At 42.0% G+C, this 19,697-nt stretch overlaps 1 protein-coding gene across 4 annotated transcripts; it reads left to right on the top strand.

Annotated features, from left to right (window-relative positions):
- Positions 1–887: 887 nt before the first annotated feature.
- Positions 888–19,360, top strand: rb1cc1 (RB1-inducible coiled-coil 1; the record flags this gene model as incomplete). 4 transcript variants are annotated; one of them, XM_083690381.1, is made up of 24 exons in its annotated part: positions 888–1,020; positions 2,375–2,457; positions 2,618–2,750; positions 2,858–2,984; positions 3,218–3,388; positions 3,781–3,983; positions 4,529–4,946; positions 5,148–5,318; positions 5,429–5,613; positions 5,902–6,088; positions 6,725–6,806; positions 6,943–7,007; positions 7,116–7,219; positions 7,548–7,674; positions 7,763–9,675; positions 11,134–11,320; positions 12,371–12,479; positions 12,645–12,945; positions 13,461–13,515; positions 13,627–13,674; positions 14,192–14,250; positions 14,972–15,099; positions 17,833–17,903; positions 18,464–19,360. In XM_083690381.1, the coding sequence occupies exons 3-24, from the start codon at positions 2,680–2,682 to the stop codon at positions 18,539–18,541; spliced, it is 4,860 nt and encodes a 1,619-aa protein (XP_083546507.1). In that variant the 5' UTR covers positions 888–1,020; positions 2,375–2,457; positions 2,618–2,679. The 4 variants fall into 4 exon arrangements, with proteins under 4 accessions (XP_083546507.1, XP_083546508.1, XP_083546506.1 ...); XM_083690382.1 differs by having other exon boundaries at positions 897–1,202; positions 17,839–17,903; XM_083690380.1 differs by having other exon boundaries at positions 897–1,202.
- Between the last annotated feature and the right edge of the window lie 337 nt (positions 19,361–19,697).

Raw genomic sequence — 19,697 nt, 5'->3', positions numbered from 1 at the left:
GATCAACTACAATAAGCCTAAATAAATAAAACATGAATTAATCTGTTGCAACTGAAGATTGCTCTCGTACCTATTGTCGACCTAACGCTGTAACTACTCTATTTTAATATAATGTCACATACTGTATTTCTGTGGGTTGAGTGTTTTTTTATTACACATGTGGAATAAGAAACAGTCCCTATTCCGCTTGTGTAATAATAATAATAATAAGTTTAAAAAAAACCCACTTCTACTCTACTTTCTAAAGTATGATGTAGGCCTAATGCCATTTTTACTGACGTCATTAGGCTGCAAAGGCTCTTTAAAGTGAGCTGAAATTGCAGAAGGGAAGATTTTACTTCTATAATAATGATAATAATACATTTAATTTGTAAAGCGCTTTTCTGAAATGTCACAAGCGCACTTCTGAAATGTCACAAACGCACTTCTGTTTCCATCTTCATGGTCTACACGGCATATCTACCATCACCACTCAATCACACATCTCCATGGATGAGAGGCTGAGGATTTTTTTTTTTTTTTAAAGGCTTGCTTCTCCCTATACCCCAGCCTGTGAAAAAACTAGATCGTGGAAATCATCATTGAGCTTCAGGAATGGAACACCTCATATGGTCATACGGTCAAGTCCACGAGAGATCTGTGGAGTGGCTGAAAAATTGTGGCCAAAAAACTTCTAATACACGGGCTTATATATATATATAATAATATATATATATATAATATATATATTTAGAGTGAATAAAATCCACTATAGGGCTAAACCACACCCCTTCTCATGTTGCAGCAAAACACTGCCATGACTGTTTCCTTGTCCCAGAATGCACTGCGCTGTACAGTGTGACGAAGACGACGACAACAACAAAACACAGCTGCAGAATAGGGTGGTAGCCTGCTGCCTGACATAAACACTAGCTCCCGTTACACAACCCTGGGCGAAGACAACCGATCAGTGACAGGAGAGAGACATATAGACAAATAGTCCAACTGTATCCACAGCACACGGAACAATATGAATCGATGGTAAACTGAGCTCTGGTTTTTCCAGCTAGATAAATGTTCAAATTGACGTCCAGCTAGCTGGCTAGGGTACCCACATCTATTTTCGGCTAGCCTTTAGCTAGCTGCCTAGATCTCTATGCCAAGCTCAGCCAAGTTAGCCAGCTAGCTCGCCAGCGAGTGAGGATGAGAGTAAACAAAGAAAGGTAAGAGTTTGAGTATCGAGCACATTCATGCAAGCCTATGCAATGTCAGTGGCCAGGGAACGCGTAGATAGACCCGCATCCCTGCAACAACAGTCGTTGGTGTGAAATCGGAGAAATCAATGCGAGTTAGCCTTGCTAGCTGAGATACTACTGGCTGCGTGAGGCCAACCAGCAACATTGTGTTGAATGCCAGGCAGAGGGAACAAATGGATTCAAACAAATATATGACCCTATTAGCTATATCATTATCTGATTAGATTTTCTCTTTAGAATTATTATTGAACTATTCAGTGTTGTATTTGGCATGTCTTTGCATTCTCCTGTCTTGTCTGCTGACCTCGAACTTGGTCTACCTAGCTAGCATGCTACCGTGTCGGGCCTCGTATACAGACACCGACAGTTTAATCATCTTGAGGCGAGACAGAGCATCTATGAGCTGGTGGGTGCATGCTATTAGCCGATGTTAAGTTGTTAGCCAGACAAGTTAGTATCAGACTATTTTTTCGGTGATCAAGCAAGAGCGTATGAACAGTGCAGCTGCTGCCGTTACTCAACTGTATGTGTTATGGGGCCAACCAAAGTGCATAACATTAACAGCAGAGATATTATTTATCTACTTGACACCTCTCAGATATCAGAGGTTAAATTACCTTGACAGCTACACATATTGTGCTTGGTTCTTGTTGAACTATCAAGGTGAGCCGCTTACTTGTTTCGCTAGCTACAGCTGTGTACTCTTGCTAAGTTAGCCAACATGACTCAGCCCTTGCTCCGTGGCTGTACCCAGTGAGGGTATATATCTCCTGCGATAATCATTAGTAGCTAGCTAGCTAGTCACAGCTGCCGACGATAAACTACAGCCTACTAGCTACCAATTATTGACACGCTGTGGTAGGAAGTTAACTGACGCTGACTAGCCCAAAGTTTCGTTTGCCCCATGTGTGACACTGCTTCTCACCTTTGAAAACAGTAAAGCGCACTTACCAAAACACCACACACGTTGGAGATATCTTTCTTGATGGCAAACAAATTCAGGCTGCCTTGCCTGTCTCAACCATATTTTTCTAATTCAATTAGCTATGTCCTCCTAGCTTTCTCAATGTTGTTATGATATTCATCAAATTAGAGGTGATGGGTATATTCATCACTGTGTATCATGTTTTCCATTTCAGACCTTTTGGAAAACTCAATCAAGCACCTGTGGAGCTCAAATGTTAAATTGTGGTGGACGTGAATCGGTTGGCTGCAATTCAAGGTAGCACTATGCATTATGAAGCAGATATGTGCATTTTTATTTTAAACCACGCAAATGTAATTGTTTGAGATCCAAATAATGTATTCTCATCCTCTACTGTGCATTGGTAATCATTCAGTACATGCTTATGCTTCAAATATATTCATTCTTGTCTTCTCAGGGTGGTGTTGAATGACTAAATGATCAAGAAAGGGAAGTGTGAAGATCGCTGGAGGATTCAACATGAAGTTGTATGTGTTCCAGGTCAACAATGGCAGCACGCTGACATTTGACACAGAGCTTGCTGTCCAAACGTAAGGCCCATGAAAGCCCCTCAGTTGTCAGCTAATTTAAGTCTACAGTTTGAATTCATTTTTAAATCAAAACGTCTCTGAAATACATTGTATTCCTGTTTTCTCAGTGTGTTGGACCTTAAACATGCCATCCAGGTCAAATACAAGATTGCCACCCAACATCAAGTTCTGGTTGTCAATGGAGGGGAGTGTATGGTTGCAGAGAGGCGAGTCTGCAGCTACAGTGCTGGCACTGTGAGTTTCCACTGTTTAGACACATTGTTTAGAAGGATTGTATCCTTCATCTGCAAAGTTTTTAGTCAATGCTCTCCTGTTGAATGAGATTGCAAGCACAGTGATGTAAATGAATAAACATCACTGACTTGTTTAGACAAAAATATAGATGGACAAGGTACCTTGTGTCAGAGAGGAATCATTTTGCCTGTCGTGTATTAAGAGTCATTACACATTTTGTTTTCGTTGCCCAGGACACCAACCCCATATTCCTGTTTAACAAAGAGATGATATTGTGCGACCGGGCTCCAACAATCCCAAAAACCACCTTCTCAATTGAGAATGAGATGGAGCTCAAGGTGGAGGAGTCACTAATGATGCCAGCAGTCTTTCACACCGTTGCCTCGCGAACACAACTTGCTGTGGTAAGAACATTTTTTATGCTATACTAGACTTTCTCAAAGTAAGCCATCAATGTTTGGGGAAACATGCTGTGGTTCCTTGTGTTAACTTGCTGATTTAGTTTGTTGTAATATTTCATAAAGATAAGATAGTACTTTATTAATCCTCAAAGGGAAACCAGTCAATAATAAAACATTTTTTAAAAAAACACAACAAAGGACACTAAAAGCAGCACGTCATGAATGATATAAACAAACTAAGAACAAAACTTTAAAATGACACAATCAACCAATGAAACGTATCTGTTTACAGTGACATGAAAATGTTTATTGAGATGCTCTCCATATTCAAATGTTTCTGATGGTTTGATCTGATGTCATGCGTGTCACTGACATCCTTTCTCATGTCTCTCAAGGAAATGTTTGAAGTTGCCAAGAAACTTTGCTCTTTTTGCGAACGCCTGGTTCACGATGAACACCTCCAACACCAAGGTTGGGCTGCCATCATGGCTAACCTGGATGACTGCACCCTGTCTTATCAGAAGCTACTCTGGAAATTTGACACGGCATACATTAATTATCAACAAGACTTTGAGGACATCAAATTAAAACTTACAAAGTAAGTGACTGCCCCTGTACTATAATATTTAAATACTTACTCCTCTTCATTTTGTTTTGGAAAATAATGCTTCTGCAAAAGAGTGCCACTACTGCTGATCTTCTGCCTTTTGGAGATGTATTCTCCTCTACTGTATGGGTCAGTGCAAATGAGATGAACCTGAAAGACATTCCCTAGTAAGGAAAATGTGTGTTTTCTGTGTTTAGTATGTGTTCCAATAACGTTACGTTAAAAGTGCCTGAGGCACACAGTTTGGATGTAGGCTAAATATAGAGAAATCGGATGAATAACATTTGATTGTGTCTGCTTACTCTGACAGTTCACTGTCGGTTTAATTTCAATTAATTATTCAGATTAAATGGACATATCTATCTGATATTGTGCTGTATCAGGTTAGGGGTCTCTGGAGGTGCTTGGCTTACTGTATTTGATTGTCCTAAGTGAAGTGCAACACTTATCTCAATGAAACTGTACCCATAGACGACAAGGCTTAATTATGTGTAAATTCACTTTTGACATTTAGTTTTTTCCCCCTCTGTATCAAGACTAGGGATTGCAGTCTCTGTCATGGCCAAGATCCCTCTGCTCGAGTGTTTGACCCGCCACAGCTACAGAGAATGCCTCGAGAAGTCCTGCTCGACCCCGGAGAAGGATTCGGACGAGACTGAGGAGGAGAAATCTACAGACTCTGTGATCAGACCCTCTGAAACACAGCAGAGAATCTCCAAGCTACCAGCCTCTTTCTCAGCTCTGGGGGCGACCTCACTTGAATGTGCGGACACCCAGGAAACCAATGAGATGACAGACAGCAGCGGACTCAGGGCGGCCCTGCAGGAGGAAGACTCTCCAGAGCGTGCTGCCCCCCCTTCCTTCAACGTAACACTGCTGGACTGGATCAACGTACAAGACAGGCCCAATGACGTGGAATCGGTTGTGAGGAAGTGCTTTGACTCCATCAATAGGGTGAGTCTCTGTATGTTCTGTGTTGGTTTTAGGCATTATGCTATTACCTGGCTGAGTAGGCGCCTGTCATGTCTCTTAAACTCAATCTTGTATCACTCAACATTTGGTCTCTTTAAGGAGTGTATTCAATTCTAGGCCAAAGTTGTAATTTGCTGAGATATGTAGAAGAATCCGAAATTGAAATGTTGCTCTGTTTTTCAGCTTGACCCACGGATTATTCAACCCTTTTTGGCGGAATGTCGAGACACGATTGCCAAACTGGATAATCAGAACATGAAAGCCATTAAGGGGCTTGAAGACAGGTTGTACGCTCTAGACCAAATGATAGCAAGCTGTAAGAAGTTGGTGAATGAACAGAAGGAACTTGCTCAGGTAAGCAAAATAAACATATTGAAAGATACTTCAAACAAATATGTGTCTGTCTGCTCATTCAGATGAGCACTAGCTCATGAGTACCTTCAACTCACCTTTCTCACTTCTAGGGATTTCTGGCCAATCAGAAGCGGGCTGAAAACCTGAAGGATACATCCGTTTTGCCTGACTTGTGTCTCAGTCACGCCAACCAGCTGATGATCATGCTGACCAACCACAGGAAGCTGCTGGACATCAAGCAGAAGTGCACCACTGCCAAACAGGAACTCGCGAACAACCTACAAGTTCGTCTCAAGTAAGACAGCAACCATTTTGTCACAGATGTTGGGCTGCTCTCCATATTCCAGAGGCTACCACTTATGAAGCCTGAAGCAATGTCCTGAACATTGTTTTCTGTTAGCAAATCCAGCCTAACTGGTTGAATAAGAGCCATGTAAAGGAGTGTGTTTGAAATTCTGATTCTGCACAGATCACCAGATCGCCTGCCATATTGCTATGACCATGTGTATCTCAATGGTTCTGAAGTAAAAAGAAAAACATGTTTGCTACGGTATAACAATGAATTTTTCCGACTCTGAATTAGATGGTGCTGCTATGTGATGCTTCATGCGGACCAGGACGGGGAGAAGCTGCAGGCCCTGCTCAGGCTGCTGACGGAGCTGATGGAGCGGGTCCGGGTGGTGGACGCCCTCAGTACCGTGCCCCAGATGTACTGCCTTGCTGTGGTAGAGGTGGTCAGGAGGAAGATCTTCATAGACCACTACAGAGAGGTCAGAGCAAAGGACGACCCAGTTGCTTAGTCACCAAGCAACAGGGGGATAGGACACAGTAGGGCTGTGATGTCATGGGATTTTTTGGTAGCGGTCATGCAAATAATCGTCATAACCGTTCAGTTCCTGAACTTTTTATATTTAAATAATACATGTCTGTCTGAGGCTGACTCTCTCTGTCTTCGAAATACATTTTACAAAGGCCACTGTTGATGAGAGGATATTCCCCTATAGTGTTTTAGCTATACCAATATTATGTTCAAACACCCAAAATTGAGCCCTTGACGCTCATTTTACCGGAGTATACAGAAAAACATGTTTCTGAAGGCATGTGTGAATTGCTGCAAACCATGGGGAAAAATGTCTCACAAATTTACTTATTTATTATAATGTTATTTATTATAACGCACAGTATGTATGGACGAGATGTCTCAGTTATAATGATCGTTTTTTTCATGGCCGTCCCCCTATGACCGTGTAACCGATGATCACCATAGAAACCGCCACAGCTGGATCTCAGTTTGTAAACCATGACAGTCTAGTTGTATGCTAATCTCTTATGAGTGCTGTGTTTCTGACAGGCTCAAACTACTGGAGGTGAGGTAGTTAAGATTCTGTTCTTTCTTCTCTTCTCAGTGGGCCTGTGCTCTTGTGAAGGATGGGAAGCGACTTTACGAAACCGAGAAGTATAAAAGGGAAACATTTGGGAAGCTCTTCAGTAAGTTTCTTTTGAAAACTCTTGTTTGATAATATCTTGCCAATAATGTTTTTTTTCAATGCACAAGAGATGAACCATCGTTGATTCTAACCAACAGCTTAGCTTTGTAACGTTTTTTTGTCATTCTCTTTTGCAGGGAAATCTTTTCTCAGAAACCGCTTGTTTAGAGGACTGGATTCATGGCCTCCCACGTCATTTTGCGTAAGTGTCCAAGGAAATTGTTGAGGTCTATAACAAACTCTTACTCTCCAGAATATTGTAACCCATTTTCTTTGTTTTTTAATTTCCTTTCTCTCTTGAACTGTGTAGACACGAAAGCCCAGGAAGTTTGACTATGAGCTTCCAGACATTTCCCTTGGTGACCTGCAGTACTTAAAGTCGTGTTGTCCTACAGAGGTGCAGCCTTTCCTCAGGTAGGTCATGGTCTCCCTCACTCTCATGGTTTACAAATAATCATGAAAAGTCCATGTTTAATGAAACCAAGTTTCATAAGAAACAAAAACATTTTGAGTTGCTTGTGTACACGATAAACTCTGCCTTGATAATAATAAAAAATATTATTATTTTGTATTTCTTTTTAAGGTTTCTTTCCCCAGATCTTTTTATTACAAATTGATTGTTGTTTTATTTCCTTTGAGATTCCTTTTTTTTTTTTTTTACCACTTCAATCTACTCTACTATAACCATGCATGATATCACCTGTATCATTTGTCTCTTATATTTTGACATGTTTATCCCTAGGGTTCCAACACTGTGTGACTTTCAGCCTTTGCACCAGCATGTGGAGATGCTTCATCAGCTGGTCCAAGCCGCACAGAGTATGGACGAGATGTCTCAAACCATTACCGACCTTTTGAGTGAACAAAGGGTAACGAAAGCTTTGGAGTCTGGAGTGAATGTACAGTGTTGTGTGGATCTGCAGGAAAATAACTCTTGTTCATGTGCTGTTTCTCTAGGCCTCCTGTAGCCAGAGCGCTCAGAGATCCGCGGCGCAGACCCCACGCTCTGAAAGCGCACCCGGAACGACCACTTCTACCTCCTCCAGAACCCCCTCCTCTCTCAGTTTTCAGGGCCCCCCCTGCCAGCCCCTGCCTGACACTGTTCCTGTCCCTGGCCCCCTGGAGGACCTGTCCCCAGACAGTATTGATGCTCACACGTTTGACTTCGAAACCATCGGTCACCCCAACATGGACCCAGTCCTACAACAGGGGTCTCTGGACCTGGACTCCTTGGGAGAGAGCCCTGAGTCCGACTTCATGTCAGCCGTCAATGAGTTTGTCATCGAGGAGAACCTGACCTCGCCCAACCCCATCAGTGACCCCACGAGTCCCGAGATGATGGTGGAGTCGCTCTACTCGTCAGTCATCAACGCCATCGATAGCAAGCGCATCCAAGACACCACCACCCTGGAGAGGGAGAACTCCAAGATGGCCGCGCTGAAGCTGACCATTGAGAAGTACCGTTCGGCCGCCGAGGAGTCCCAGGGCAATCTGCAGAGTGTCAAGGACGACCTCTACCACTTCCGTGGCCTAGTGCTCAAGGAGCAACGTGACTTTGGCTTCGCATTGAAGACCGTGACCATCGAGGTACGCAACATCTTGGAGAACCTCCGCCAGAGCCACGAGGAGGAGCAGAGGGAACAGCACCAGAGCGAGCTCCTCGGGCTCCGCAGAGACCATGAGGAGAAGTTCCTGGCCTTGACCCAGGAGTACCAGGTCAACCAGAACATTGTCAAAGATGTACAGCGGGCAATGCTGGAACTAGAGGGGCTGCTTGAGCGCAAGGAGAAGGATCTTGCACAGCTGGAGGGCGAGAGGGAGCGCTGGGCCCAGGCAGAGAGTGGCCACACTCAGAGGGCCCGAGACCTGGAGCAGAAGATCAGTGAGCAGGCAGAGGAGATCCAAACTCTGGTGTCCTCCAGAGACTCCCTGGCGAGCCAGCTGGAGCACCTGCACTTTGAGATCGAGCGCGGCCAGCAGAAAATTCGGCAGGAGCTGGAGGGGGCCGAACAGTCCCACCTGAGAGAGCTGGAGGAGAGGATGCGGCTGCAGCATGAGGCTCAGCTTGAGACCCTTGCCCGGGAAAACCATGAGGCCCTGGAACGCCTGGCCTCAGAGAACATGGCCAAGTTGAGTGAAGCAGCTGACCTTCACAACGTCGCCCTTACCGAGAGGGACAGCCAGTTGAAGGACCTGAAGGCCCGCACTGCCGAGCTGGAGGTGGAGCTTGCCCTCAAGGAGGCGGAGACTGAGGAGGTGCGGCTGCAGTACGAGGATGCCAAGCTGCAGCAGGCGGAGGACGTGAAGGTAAAGGTGGAAGCCGACAAGCAGGCCCTTAGCAAAGAGCTGGCAGATCTCAACAGGCAGCTCCAGGCCAAAAACGAGGAATACGAGACAGGACTGGCCGAGCTGAGGACGCTGATGCGGATCGAGAAGGACCACTGCATCTCGGAGCTGGTGGACCGGCACGAGAAGGAGAGCACCCTGCTCCGTGGCGAGCTCTCCACCCAGCAGCGGCAAGCCCAAGATGTCGAGAGGGACTGCGCAGAGCAGCTGCGGAACCTCCAGCGTGACCTCGACCAGCAAACGTCAGCACTACGCAAAGATAACGAAGAACAGCTGAGGAGTTTCCAGGACCAGGAGCAACACTTTATCTGCAACTTGCAGGCAGAAAACGACCTGCTCTCCAAACGATTAGAGCAGAACGTGCAGGCAGCCCAGAGATGTCTGGAGAAAGAGGAGGCATTGAAGGCTGCTTTACCAGATGCCTTTAAAGACTTGGAGCAACAAAAGGAGGAGATGGAAAAGAGACTGTTAGACAAAATTAGACAACTTGAAAATGAGCTTCTAGAAAGACAATCCTCGGAAAGGTGAGAGGTGCACATCTCGCTGCTTGCAGCAGGTACCAGGTAGTTCTCAATTGCCCATACCCTTTACGTGAACTTGGTTATCCAATTATGAAGATGGCATCGAATAGCCTATTTGTAATTAACATTTCATTTGGCAGGTAACTAACATGAGCTGCTGATTAAATCATTATTAGATGTAACATTAGCCATTCCACAGAATGTACGGTCTCTATTTCAACAAATGATCCAGTTGATAGCACCCTGACTTCCCCCAGTCTTGATTTTTTTGGGCTGTAGTAGCATGAAAATAGCAACTTTGTTTTGTAACATAGCTGTATATAGGGTTTGGGTTACTACTAAGTACAGTGTTTAGGCCATGGAAAGGGGTCTGTCATGCAATTTTGGTGAAACCACAGCAGCTTGTACGTCGCTGTCAAGCTTTCATGTGGTTGGCAGGATGCCTATTCCCCCATGGGACTACCTTGGAATATTGGACTGGCTCACAAATATAAAGAGTAAAATGTATGAATTGATTATTTTGTTGTATTAAAAATCTGAAGACTAGGCTTAAATTCTGTTCAAAAGCTTAGTCAGTCAGGTTTCCGTCAAGCATTTTTCCAGAGGTGGATTAAAAAAATGTTGGTAAAATAGATTATGCAACAAATGGTAGTGGACATGCTTTTTGCTCATAAATCTATCACAAAACCATCCATGTGATCCGATATCGAATGACAAATTATGCCAGATCTATCGATTTTGGCTGAGGTGTCCGGTACATTTTGAGTCTCGTGATGCAATGCGTAAGATGTGTTGTCCAGAGGGGAGCAAGATCATTATTCATCCCTAGGCTACTAGAACATTGCCGGATTTGATGCTCATTCCCAGTTTCTGACTGTTGGGCTTTGCCAACAATTTTGGACTGCTGAGACATGACATTCATGTCAGTATAATCAAAGGAAAAACCGTCAAATGTTTCCTCTTATCATGATCCCATATAGGTTAGGATTATTCTGTCCTATCCAGCTTTGAGTTGTTGGCTAAAGGACAATGCAATAAGACTGGTGCGGCAAGCTTTGCCATTTATTCGCATATGTTTTATGTGCAAAACCCTCAACTGAGCAAGAAAGTTAATTGAAACTCATTAATGCCTCTAATTTGTGTTTGGTAAAAGAAAAGTTATGCAACTAGGTGTTTTCAGAGGAAGTGACATCATCACAGTTATATTCTAAAATGCCAGATTGATGGAAACACACTTTGAACATGGAATTGGTGTTTTATGTTTTTAATGCAACTTATTGATTATTCGCCTAATATTCTGATGTCAAATGGATGGAAACTCTGTGATCGACATTGGTGTTAAGTTTTACTTGCCCTGCGCGTGCGTGTGTGTGAGAGATTGCATGAGTGTGTGTAATTGTGTAGTGCGTGTGTATGTGTGTGGCCACCTGACTAATGTCTGTCCCTCTGTGTTTGTCCCAGAGAGGCAGGGTTGCCTCTCCAGGCTGAGGGTCACTCGGAGGCCGGGGCTCCCCTCTCCTTGGACTCTGCCCTGCAGGAACGGCTGCAGCAGGAAAGGGCCTCCCTGCTGACCCAGATGGAGCTCCTGGAGAGGAGGAAGAATGAGGAGATGCAGAACCTCAAGACCTCTCTCATTGCAGAGCAGCAGGTTAGAAGTCTTGGCCTTACCGTAGCTACTCCACTGTAGATAGTTTAAGAATCTGTAGTCTATCAACAACCTTTCAACTGCAATCATGTTGACATGCTACAATTTGATAGGTTTAGAGTTAGTAGATCGTCATTTGAACAGTTGATAGTAAGAATAAACTTGACACGTGAATGAACAGTATACATACCCATGCGACAGTACAATGTTCCACAAACCACACGACAGTGATAATCCTGATAAAAATGGCTTGGCTTTAAGCTCCATTCTCAGTCACCCCTCTTTCGTGAAAACAATTTGTAAGGAGTATAGTTCCATACTACCAAGCTCAGTAAAATAACCGTCCATCCATTGCCTCTGGCAACTGCTCACACTAACCAAAAAAAGTACAATATGCCTAAAATGTTTCAAATAATATCTCACTACTATGTCCATACATGCCATACCATAGTCATCCCCTAAGTGAAAGCAGGTCTGTGGGGCAGTGTCACGATTATAGCACACAAGTGTGTTCATGACCTCACGCTCGCTGGGGAGCCTTCTAAATGGCAATTTGACACTGCTGAGTGTGACCCTCTTTGAGGAAGATGGCTAAAATACATTGTTGGGGTAAATATCCTACCTTGTGAATGCAAACATGTTTACTATGTCACTATATCTAAAGATATGTTTTATAGATATATAGATATTACATATAGATATATTATATTTTGGTATTTCTTTCCAGAGCACATGAAAGACCACCAGGAAAACCGTAGGTCCCTAGGCATAATACAGTATTATCCTGGTCTCAGATGATGTGATCAGGAAAAAGTCCTTGTTCCCAGTTGCGTTACTAAGCTGAATGGATTATGGTAAAGCAGTCGTTGTTGAATGTAATGTAATGTTGTCTTTGAACGGTGTGACTCACTCACTCCTCCATTGACTCATGAAGGCTGTCACCAGTCTGCTTGTTGTTTGTCCTCTGTGACTCAGTGTATGTTCCTGCTCCATTCTCACCTCCACTGCTTGGGAGGTGTCTAAAACCCTTTTTTCCTCCACCCCCCCCCCCAGACTAACTTCAACACTGTTCTGACACGTGAGAAGATGAAAAAGGAACAGATCATCAACGAGATCACCGAGAAGCTGCGGAATGTTACCCAGCAACAGGAGAAGGACAAAGGTATGTCCAGTACCTGTCAAACTGTCCGTAGTCTGCATCTTCTACTGAACCTCTACTTTTCAGTAAGGCATTAGCCTATGATATTTCATAGAGGGCTATCCAAATTGATAGATTAGTTTTTTTTTGTGTGAAATCCTGATGTGGTTGTTGACTATCTGGCTTCAGGTCTGATTGAGACTCTGTCTGAGGACCGTGCCAGCATCATGCAGGAGAAGAAGCATCTTGAGGAGGAGCTGAACCGGCTGCGCAGCACCGCCCTGATATCCTCGACTTACTTCAGCCCTAACCCCCTAGCCCTGGAGCCTGCTGGGGCTGGAGCTGGGCCTGGGATGACTGCAGCCGGTGCTGGAGCCGGGGCCTGCTCCTCAGATCCCCTCCCTGACCCAGAAAGACTAGCCTCTGTGGCCGCCATCAGAGAGGACGACAGGGTGGATTCCGCTGTTGAGGCCAGCATGGTGACCGTGCAGTAAGCATCCCCCCAAACAGTCTCAATAAACAGTGATTCAGAAGAAGCCTTCTCATCCCAGTCAATCTGTGGTCATTTTACAGAAATAAGCAATAAGCAAGCAAATACGGGTCTTTGGCATAATACCTTTTCATAAAACAGATAATATAGCATAAATGTAAGTTTCACTCTTTCGAAGAATAACTTAAATACAATCTTCCAAGTTAGAATCGGCTTAAGAAGGATGTTGCAGATGCTGATTTAAGATAGCCAGACAAGGATGGACAAAGTGAGGACTAAAAAGGCAAAGAAAGGGGGAGGCAGGCTGGGAAAAGAGAAATGTAAGTTATTTGGCTTTTTACTGGAAACCAGTCAGTTTTGCAGGTTAGCGGCCATTCTCATTTTTATGCACCTGGAATCTTAGACATGTCCAGTATTATTTATAAATTATTATATTATAATAATTTATAATATTATAAATATTATATTTATTATTGATTATCTCAAATACGCATTTTGCCCTTTTTCTTCATCAGTGATAATATTCTAATGATGTCGGAGGAGAAACAACGGATACTGTTACTTGAGAGGGTGAGGAGACACATCTCTGATCCCTAATATTGTATCAGTGAAGGTTGGCATTGTGTTCTTTGGCCCTTATATCTGTCTTGACTTGTTTGTCTTATGTGTTTCATATTTCAGACTTTACATATGAAGGAAGAAGAAAACAAACGCCTCAGTCAAAGACTGGTATGTTTTATGGCCCTGTGTGACTTTGCTAATTGTCAAGAGAACATTTGTTATGAAAATCATGGTTTAAACCAGTTTTGTTATTACTTTACTTTAAGTTATTACTATATATATATGTTGTTATATGCCACAGATTCACTCTTAATCCTGGGTTAGTTTACTACTCCACCACTAGATGGCAGTAGCATTCAAGCTTCAACAAGCCCTGAACCAGCAGGTTTACCAGCTCTCAGCCCAATAGAAAAGCTTAAACTGTCAGAAGGGTTCTGATAAATCAATAAAACAGACAGGCAGTTAGGTTGAACGATATATTTTAGCACCATTGCACACATACCAAGACAATTGCATAATAATACATGCTTAGACATAAGTGTTCCCGCAAATACTCATCTCACCACATATCATATTATTGTCAACTGTCACATTACGATCAGTTCAAACAGGAAAGCATCCATAGCCGTCCATCATCCCCCTAACAGTAACAACCAGGAATGTTTTGTCTTTTCTTCCTTTGTAGATGTCTCAAAGTATGTCTTCTGTGTCATCAAGGCATTCTGAGAAAATCGCTATCAGAGAGTAAGTAATACAAAGATTGCTAAATAAATTGATGTGTGTATTCATGCAGTGACAAATGTTGTACCTGTAAATAAATAAGAAAGGGTTTACTTCACTAAAAGTATGAACATCAGCTGTGCGGTAGCACTTTATTCCATGGCATTGTTTCCCATGTATTTACCTAGGAAACTGTGGTAACCATGGGTACTTTCTATGACTTATTTAATATTATTTTACAATTCAGAACTACCTGGTACCAAACGGTGATAAGTGGTGGTTGGTTGATTAAATCCCAAAGAAACACAGTAGTATTTCGTAGTATTTTATTGTGTAATTACCATGTCCTTTTAAGCAAATAGCCTCCCTGGTCACTTCTGGAATGTAAAATAACCAGTTTTGCTCTTTTGTTTCCTAGTTTATCCATTTGGTTAGCATCTTATGGAATTGTCATTATTAAGCACTTGTAAACGCCAACACACGTGCATAACAAATGATTTTTGATCGTGTGTGTGAAGCTTTTAATGAATAATGTTAATGAATGTTTAGCAATAGAATACCTTTATACATTCTTAGTAATGCCACACTACTCATAGTGGTACACTTATGATAGTACATAAACTACTTGATTTAGTTTATTAATGCCTAATTATAACAGTTGTTTCGAAGTATTTACCTCAGTTGGCACAGGTCACTAGCGTCGTTTTGCACCTCTGCTCCATTGCTGGACCTCTCTGTGTTTCAGTTTCCAGGTGAGCGATTTGGTCCTCATCATCCTGGATGAAAGGCACGACAACTACGTGCTCTTCACCGTTGGTCCCACCCTCTACTTCCTCCACTCGGAGTCTCTCACTGCACTGGACCTCAAACCAGGTCAGAAACTCGCTCAGAAATGACCAACATTTTGACGACTACAGCTTACTTTGAATGCTAATAAGTTATTATTTATAGAGTGAAATAAATCTAAACACATGAGAAATTCATTGCCAGGTGAAAGGATGCACCAGTATGCAGTATACAGCATAAAGAATGATCCCAATTTAAACTAATGACTAATGACACTTGAAGTTGACTAAAATGACTTTTTGTCAATGCATCTACATTATCGCAGTGAACATCAATGTTGCCGTACTAAGGTTTTGACATTATTTCTAAGTCAATTTAATGAAATCAGCGTTTGTAGGTTTTCCGTAGCTCAGAAGCCTCGGGATTGACGGCACATTGGCGGTTGACTAACAGCCCGTCTTGCAGTGGTACAGCTGTTACTACCAGGTTGCTAGCTACTCACAATGAATTTATGATTTATTTATGGGCTTACTTCAATCAATTCAGCACTATTGGTAACTACCTGGCAGGGATGTTAAAAAAAAAAAAATCAAAAAGTTTTAGTGGAGGCAATTTAACCTGTAAAAGTTTAAACTATAACTAGAATTATTTAAATCGGCATGCAATCGGAATCTTGCGCATTTGACCACAAGATTTCTAGTTTGCAAACTTGTTTTCAGGCGACCCGCTTTTTGTAGTCGATACACCCACGCAACCCAAATGAAAAACCAGGTCTGTACTTGCATTAAAGCTTTTAAACGTGAAAGCCTGAATGCGAGGGCAACGCGCAGAAGGTGCATGGGATGACTGGCACTCATTTCAGGCAGGTGTCTGTTTAAAGGGGAGCGGAGGTGGATAGGACACTGCTGCTGGTTCATGGGGAGAGCTCTTCTCACCGTGTAATAATGAAGCTCTATCTCTATCTAGGCCTACATGCTGACAAATAGGCTATTTTCACTCATTATGTCTGCTACTGATTACCCCAGTATGTTTCACATACAGTGCCTATAGAAAGTCTACACTCCCTTTCAAAATATTCACCTTTTGCCGCCCCAGAGCCTGAAATCGAAATCTTTTTTCCCCCCCCACTGATCTACACAGCCTACTGGACACTTTGAAAATGAAAGAAACATTCTAAAATGTTCAGTAATTTAATTTAAAAAAACAAAAAAACAGAGAAGACCTATTTGCACATTTCTACACACCCCTTGCTGTGACCTTCCTAAAATGTGCTCAAATGCAAACATTTCTTCAACAAGTTACTCCGTAAGTTTAATTGAATCCTCCTGAGTGTGAAGATAATAGGTCATGTAATTTCGGAATGAATGTCTTTGTAGGCTCCCTGATTTTAGTAGGAATTAATTACACATTGTTGGTCAACTTCACCAGTCGTGATTTACACACACAGCAGTTACAGGTAAATAGACAGGGCAGGATCAAGAATGAAGAGTAATAGAAAAGGAAAAGAAATGGAAAAAATACTCTTGTGGTTTAATTAGGCCTACAGTCACCCGAACTGCGTGAAGTTTGGTGAGTACATCATTCTGTACTAGCCTACTCTTGCAATTACGTTGATTAATCAGACAAATGCAATGTGATTGTTGCAAGAATAAACACCTTTATTAAACTGTATTAAATTACTACATTTCTTTATAATCACAGGAGGTTATATCATTTTGGTCGATTTTATTTCAATGGACTTTTTGGGAAGCTAAGCTTCCCCTAACCTATTGGACACCTATGCAGCTATGAATTGCGTTGGGGAGCAGGAATCCGAGTGAGCGCACACAAGAAAATACACTTTGATACCCAACTGGGGGGGGGAATATTCAGTTACCAAAAAGAGACCAGAGTTTGATGGAGACAAAGCATTCAATTGAATTGCGGGCTGTTTGGTTCCAAAGAGGTGATGGCTGTCTTACTACACATTGTGGACTGTTGAAAGAAATGTCATCTACACAGGAAAAAACAGGTCTCTTTCCAAACTCATTTAGCTACCCAGACTTTTAAACACTCTGCTTTACACAGTCTCAAGAGACAACATGATTACCAATAAGCCTTCAGGTACAAATGATTGTGTTCTTCCCACTTCCACACATTTTCTAACTGGTACTAAGTGCCACAGCGGTGGTTGATTCAGTGAATCTAAAAGAAACAGCAGTTTCATTAATATGCAATTATCAGGTAACTGTTTTACCAAGTATTTTTTTAAGTAAGTACCTGCTTAATACAGGCCTGTTATTAAAGCGGTAACTGTGTAAATGTCCTGGGTTAAAATCTGCAGACATGTCTAGCAGCAGGGAGATGTAGCTTACATGCTAACGTTCGCTAGCTATTAGATAGCAGGTGAACCACTGTGTAGGTTGTTGGTAACTAACTTGTCTTGTCATTCCACTGCTTGAGCAGGCAGCACTGTTACACAGGCAAGGGACACACTTCATCAGGGCCTTATCATGATTGGAGAAGGTGCAACTGTAATTGATTTGTGATGTCGCACTGCTACAAAACATGAAACAAGGCGGCGCACTTCAAAGCACCAACACCGTGCGAAAGGCAGCTCTACTTTACACTGCTTTCTCTTTGCCATCGATGGCCTGCCGCCCCGACACATGTTGTAGAAGTTATCATGCAATATGTTATGTTGCATCATGCAAACATGGACTTGACCTACTCTTACTAGATATCGATGAATTTGTTCAACTCAGAGTATGTGTATGATGTCTGTTATGATGTATTGGTTTTGTTATCTCAATCACTGACTGAGGGGTATATTTCCTTCAGCATCAGGGGCCTCAAGACGACCGTGGGTTCTTGGAAAGGTGATGGAGAAGGAATATTGCCAGGCAAAAAAGGTAATGTATAGATTATATATGTGTAGCATAGGGTGTTTATCATCAGGACCCCTGATGTATTTGTATGTGTAAAACAAAAGTGGTATTGGAGTTTTTGTTAAGGGGGTACTTCCCCGTTTCTAACCTCATATCCATCATCTCCAGCACACTACCAGTCTCTACGCTAATAAGGAAATGACCCCATGTGATTATCAGGGGTAATCTAAAACAAATAAAATAATTTAAAAAATGTTAAGACAAGCATTGTGGCTGCAGTTTTAGAGAATCGCTGAATTAAAGAAAGGCGACCACCGAGATCGCAGTTTTCAGATATGTAGACATATCTATGGCGCTGAAGATGATAATTAATGAGGTTAAAAGGTGGTGAAGTGCCCCCTTTTAACGTAGATGGTCATTGATAAATGTCATAATCACGATTGGTCAAGATATATCAATATATGACAACATCATATTTATAATACAAGAGTTCATTCTTGAAGTGATTGTGTTGTATCTTTAATTCAGTGCATATAGCTAACAGGACTTTAATTTGGGTGTTGTTTTTTTGTATCGCCCCCTAGGCTCAAAACCGGTTCAAAGTTCCTTTGGGCACCAAGTTCTACAGAGTGAAAGCTGTACCATGGAACAAGAAAGTATAATATAGCCAAGTTCTGAGCTAAAATGTATGTTTATATTCCATAAAGTTTTAAATAGAATCTTCACTTCATAATTCTCTTATCAACTTGAAAATGAAAAGAAAGAATATCATAATCATGCTATTTGGGCTTTCAGTTCAAGGTCCCATCTTCCCTGTTTTTTTTTTTAATCCAGAAGGTTTGTTATTGTGGACCAAATGCTATTACTTTATTAGGGCATGGCCCTAAACACTGTGGCAGAAAGCCATTATACCTGTGTGTAAATTGAACAAAAAGTATTTGGATGTTATATATTAGTTCTCATCATTATCAGCATTTGTCCTTTTGTGGAAAATACTGTATCATTATCAACATAATTCAAATGAAAATATACATTTATTATAGATGTTTACAGAGGAATGTTCATGGCATGCATATTGATATATTTTCTTTGATTTACTTATTCAGATAAATGTTGTAGTTGGAAATGTAGTTAATGCTGTTTGTTACTCACAACACAGTATGGCCCTCTGTTAATACTGAAATGTACATTTTGGCCGACTGATAAAAGCAGTCGTCATTGCAATCCTTGAAATGCACTTTCAAAAAAACGCTTTTGTTGATTCAAAAGGGAAGGAATTGCGCTGTCAAAAATAAAATAAAAATGCTACAACAGCACAAAACTTCCCTCTATCATAGAATATTGATATGTAGAAAGGAATACTTTGTTTGTGACCGTGTTTCATTATTGGATGACATTGTACATTGCCCATTAAATCACACAAGTAACAATAAATGACTGTATTGTAAAAGAATTTAGAGTTTTGAAACAATAAAGGATTGATCCCAAACATGTTGTGCTTTATGCTATACTACTCATCCTATGCTCAGATAGAATTGTACTTCACAACACCACCTCTACCAGAATGTTGCATCAGAAATAAATCCAATATACCTCTATTAGCTGTATGTGAGGACTGCAGTGGAAGCTCATTTATGTAAATCATGTCCCTGTGTCTGCCTTTGGAATGCTCCTAGGGAACACAGCACTTCTCTAGCTAAAGGACAAGCAAGTCATTCACTACACCAGTGACCACCTGCCAGGCTGAAACCAGGCTTGTTGGCTTTTCAGGAAATACAAAAATTAATGCTCACTTAAAGACCCTTTGATTTGAGATGT

Source organism: Argentina silus (assembly GCF_951799395.1).
Source record: "Argentina silus genome assembly, chromosome: 18".
Taxonomy (NCBI): domain Eukaryota; kingdom Metazoa; phylum Chordata; class Actinopteri; order Argentiniformes; family Argentinidae; genus Argentina; species Argentina silus.
This window is presented reverse-complemented; position numbering and strand designations above follow the sequence as displayed.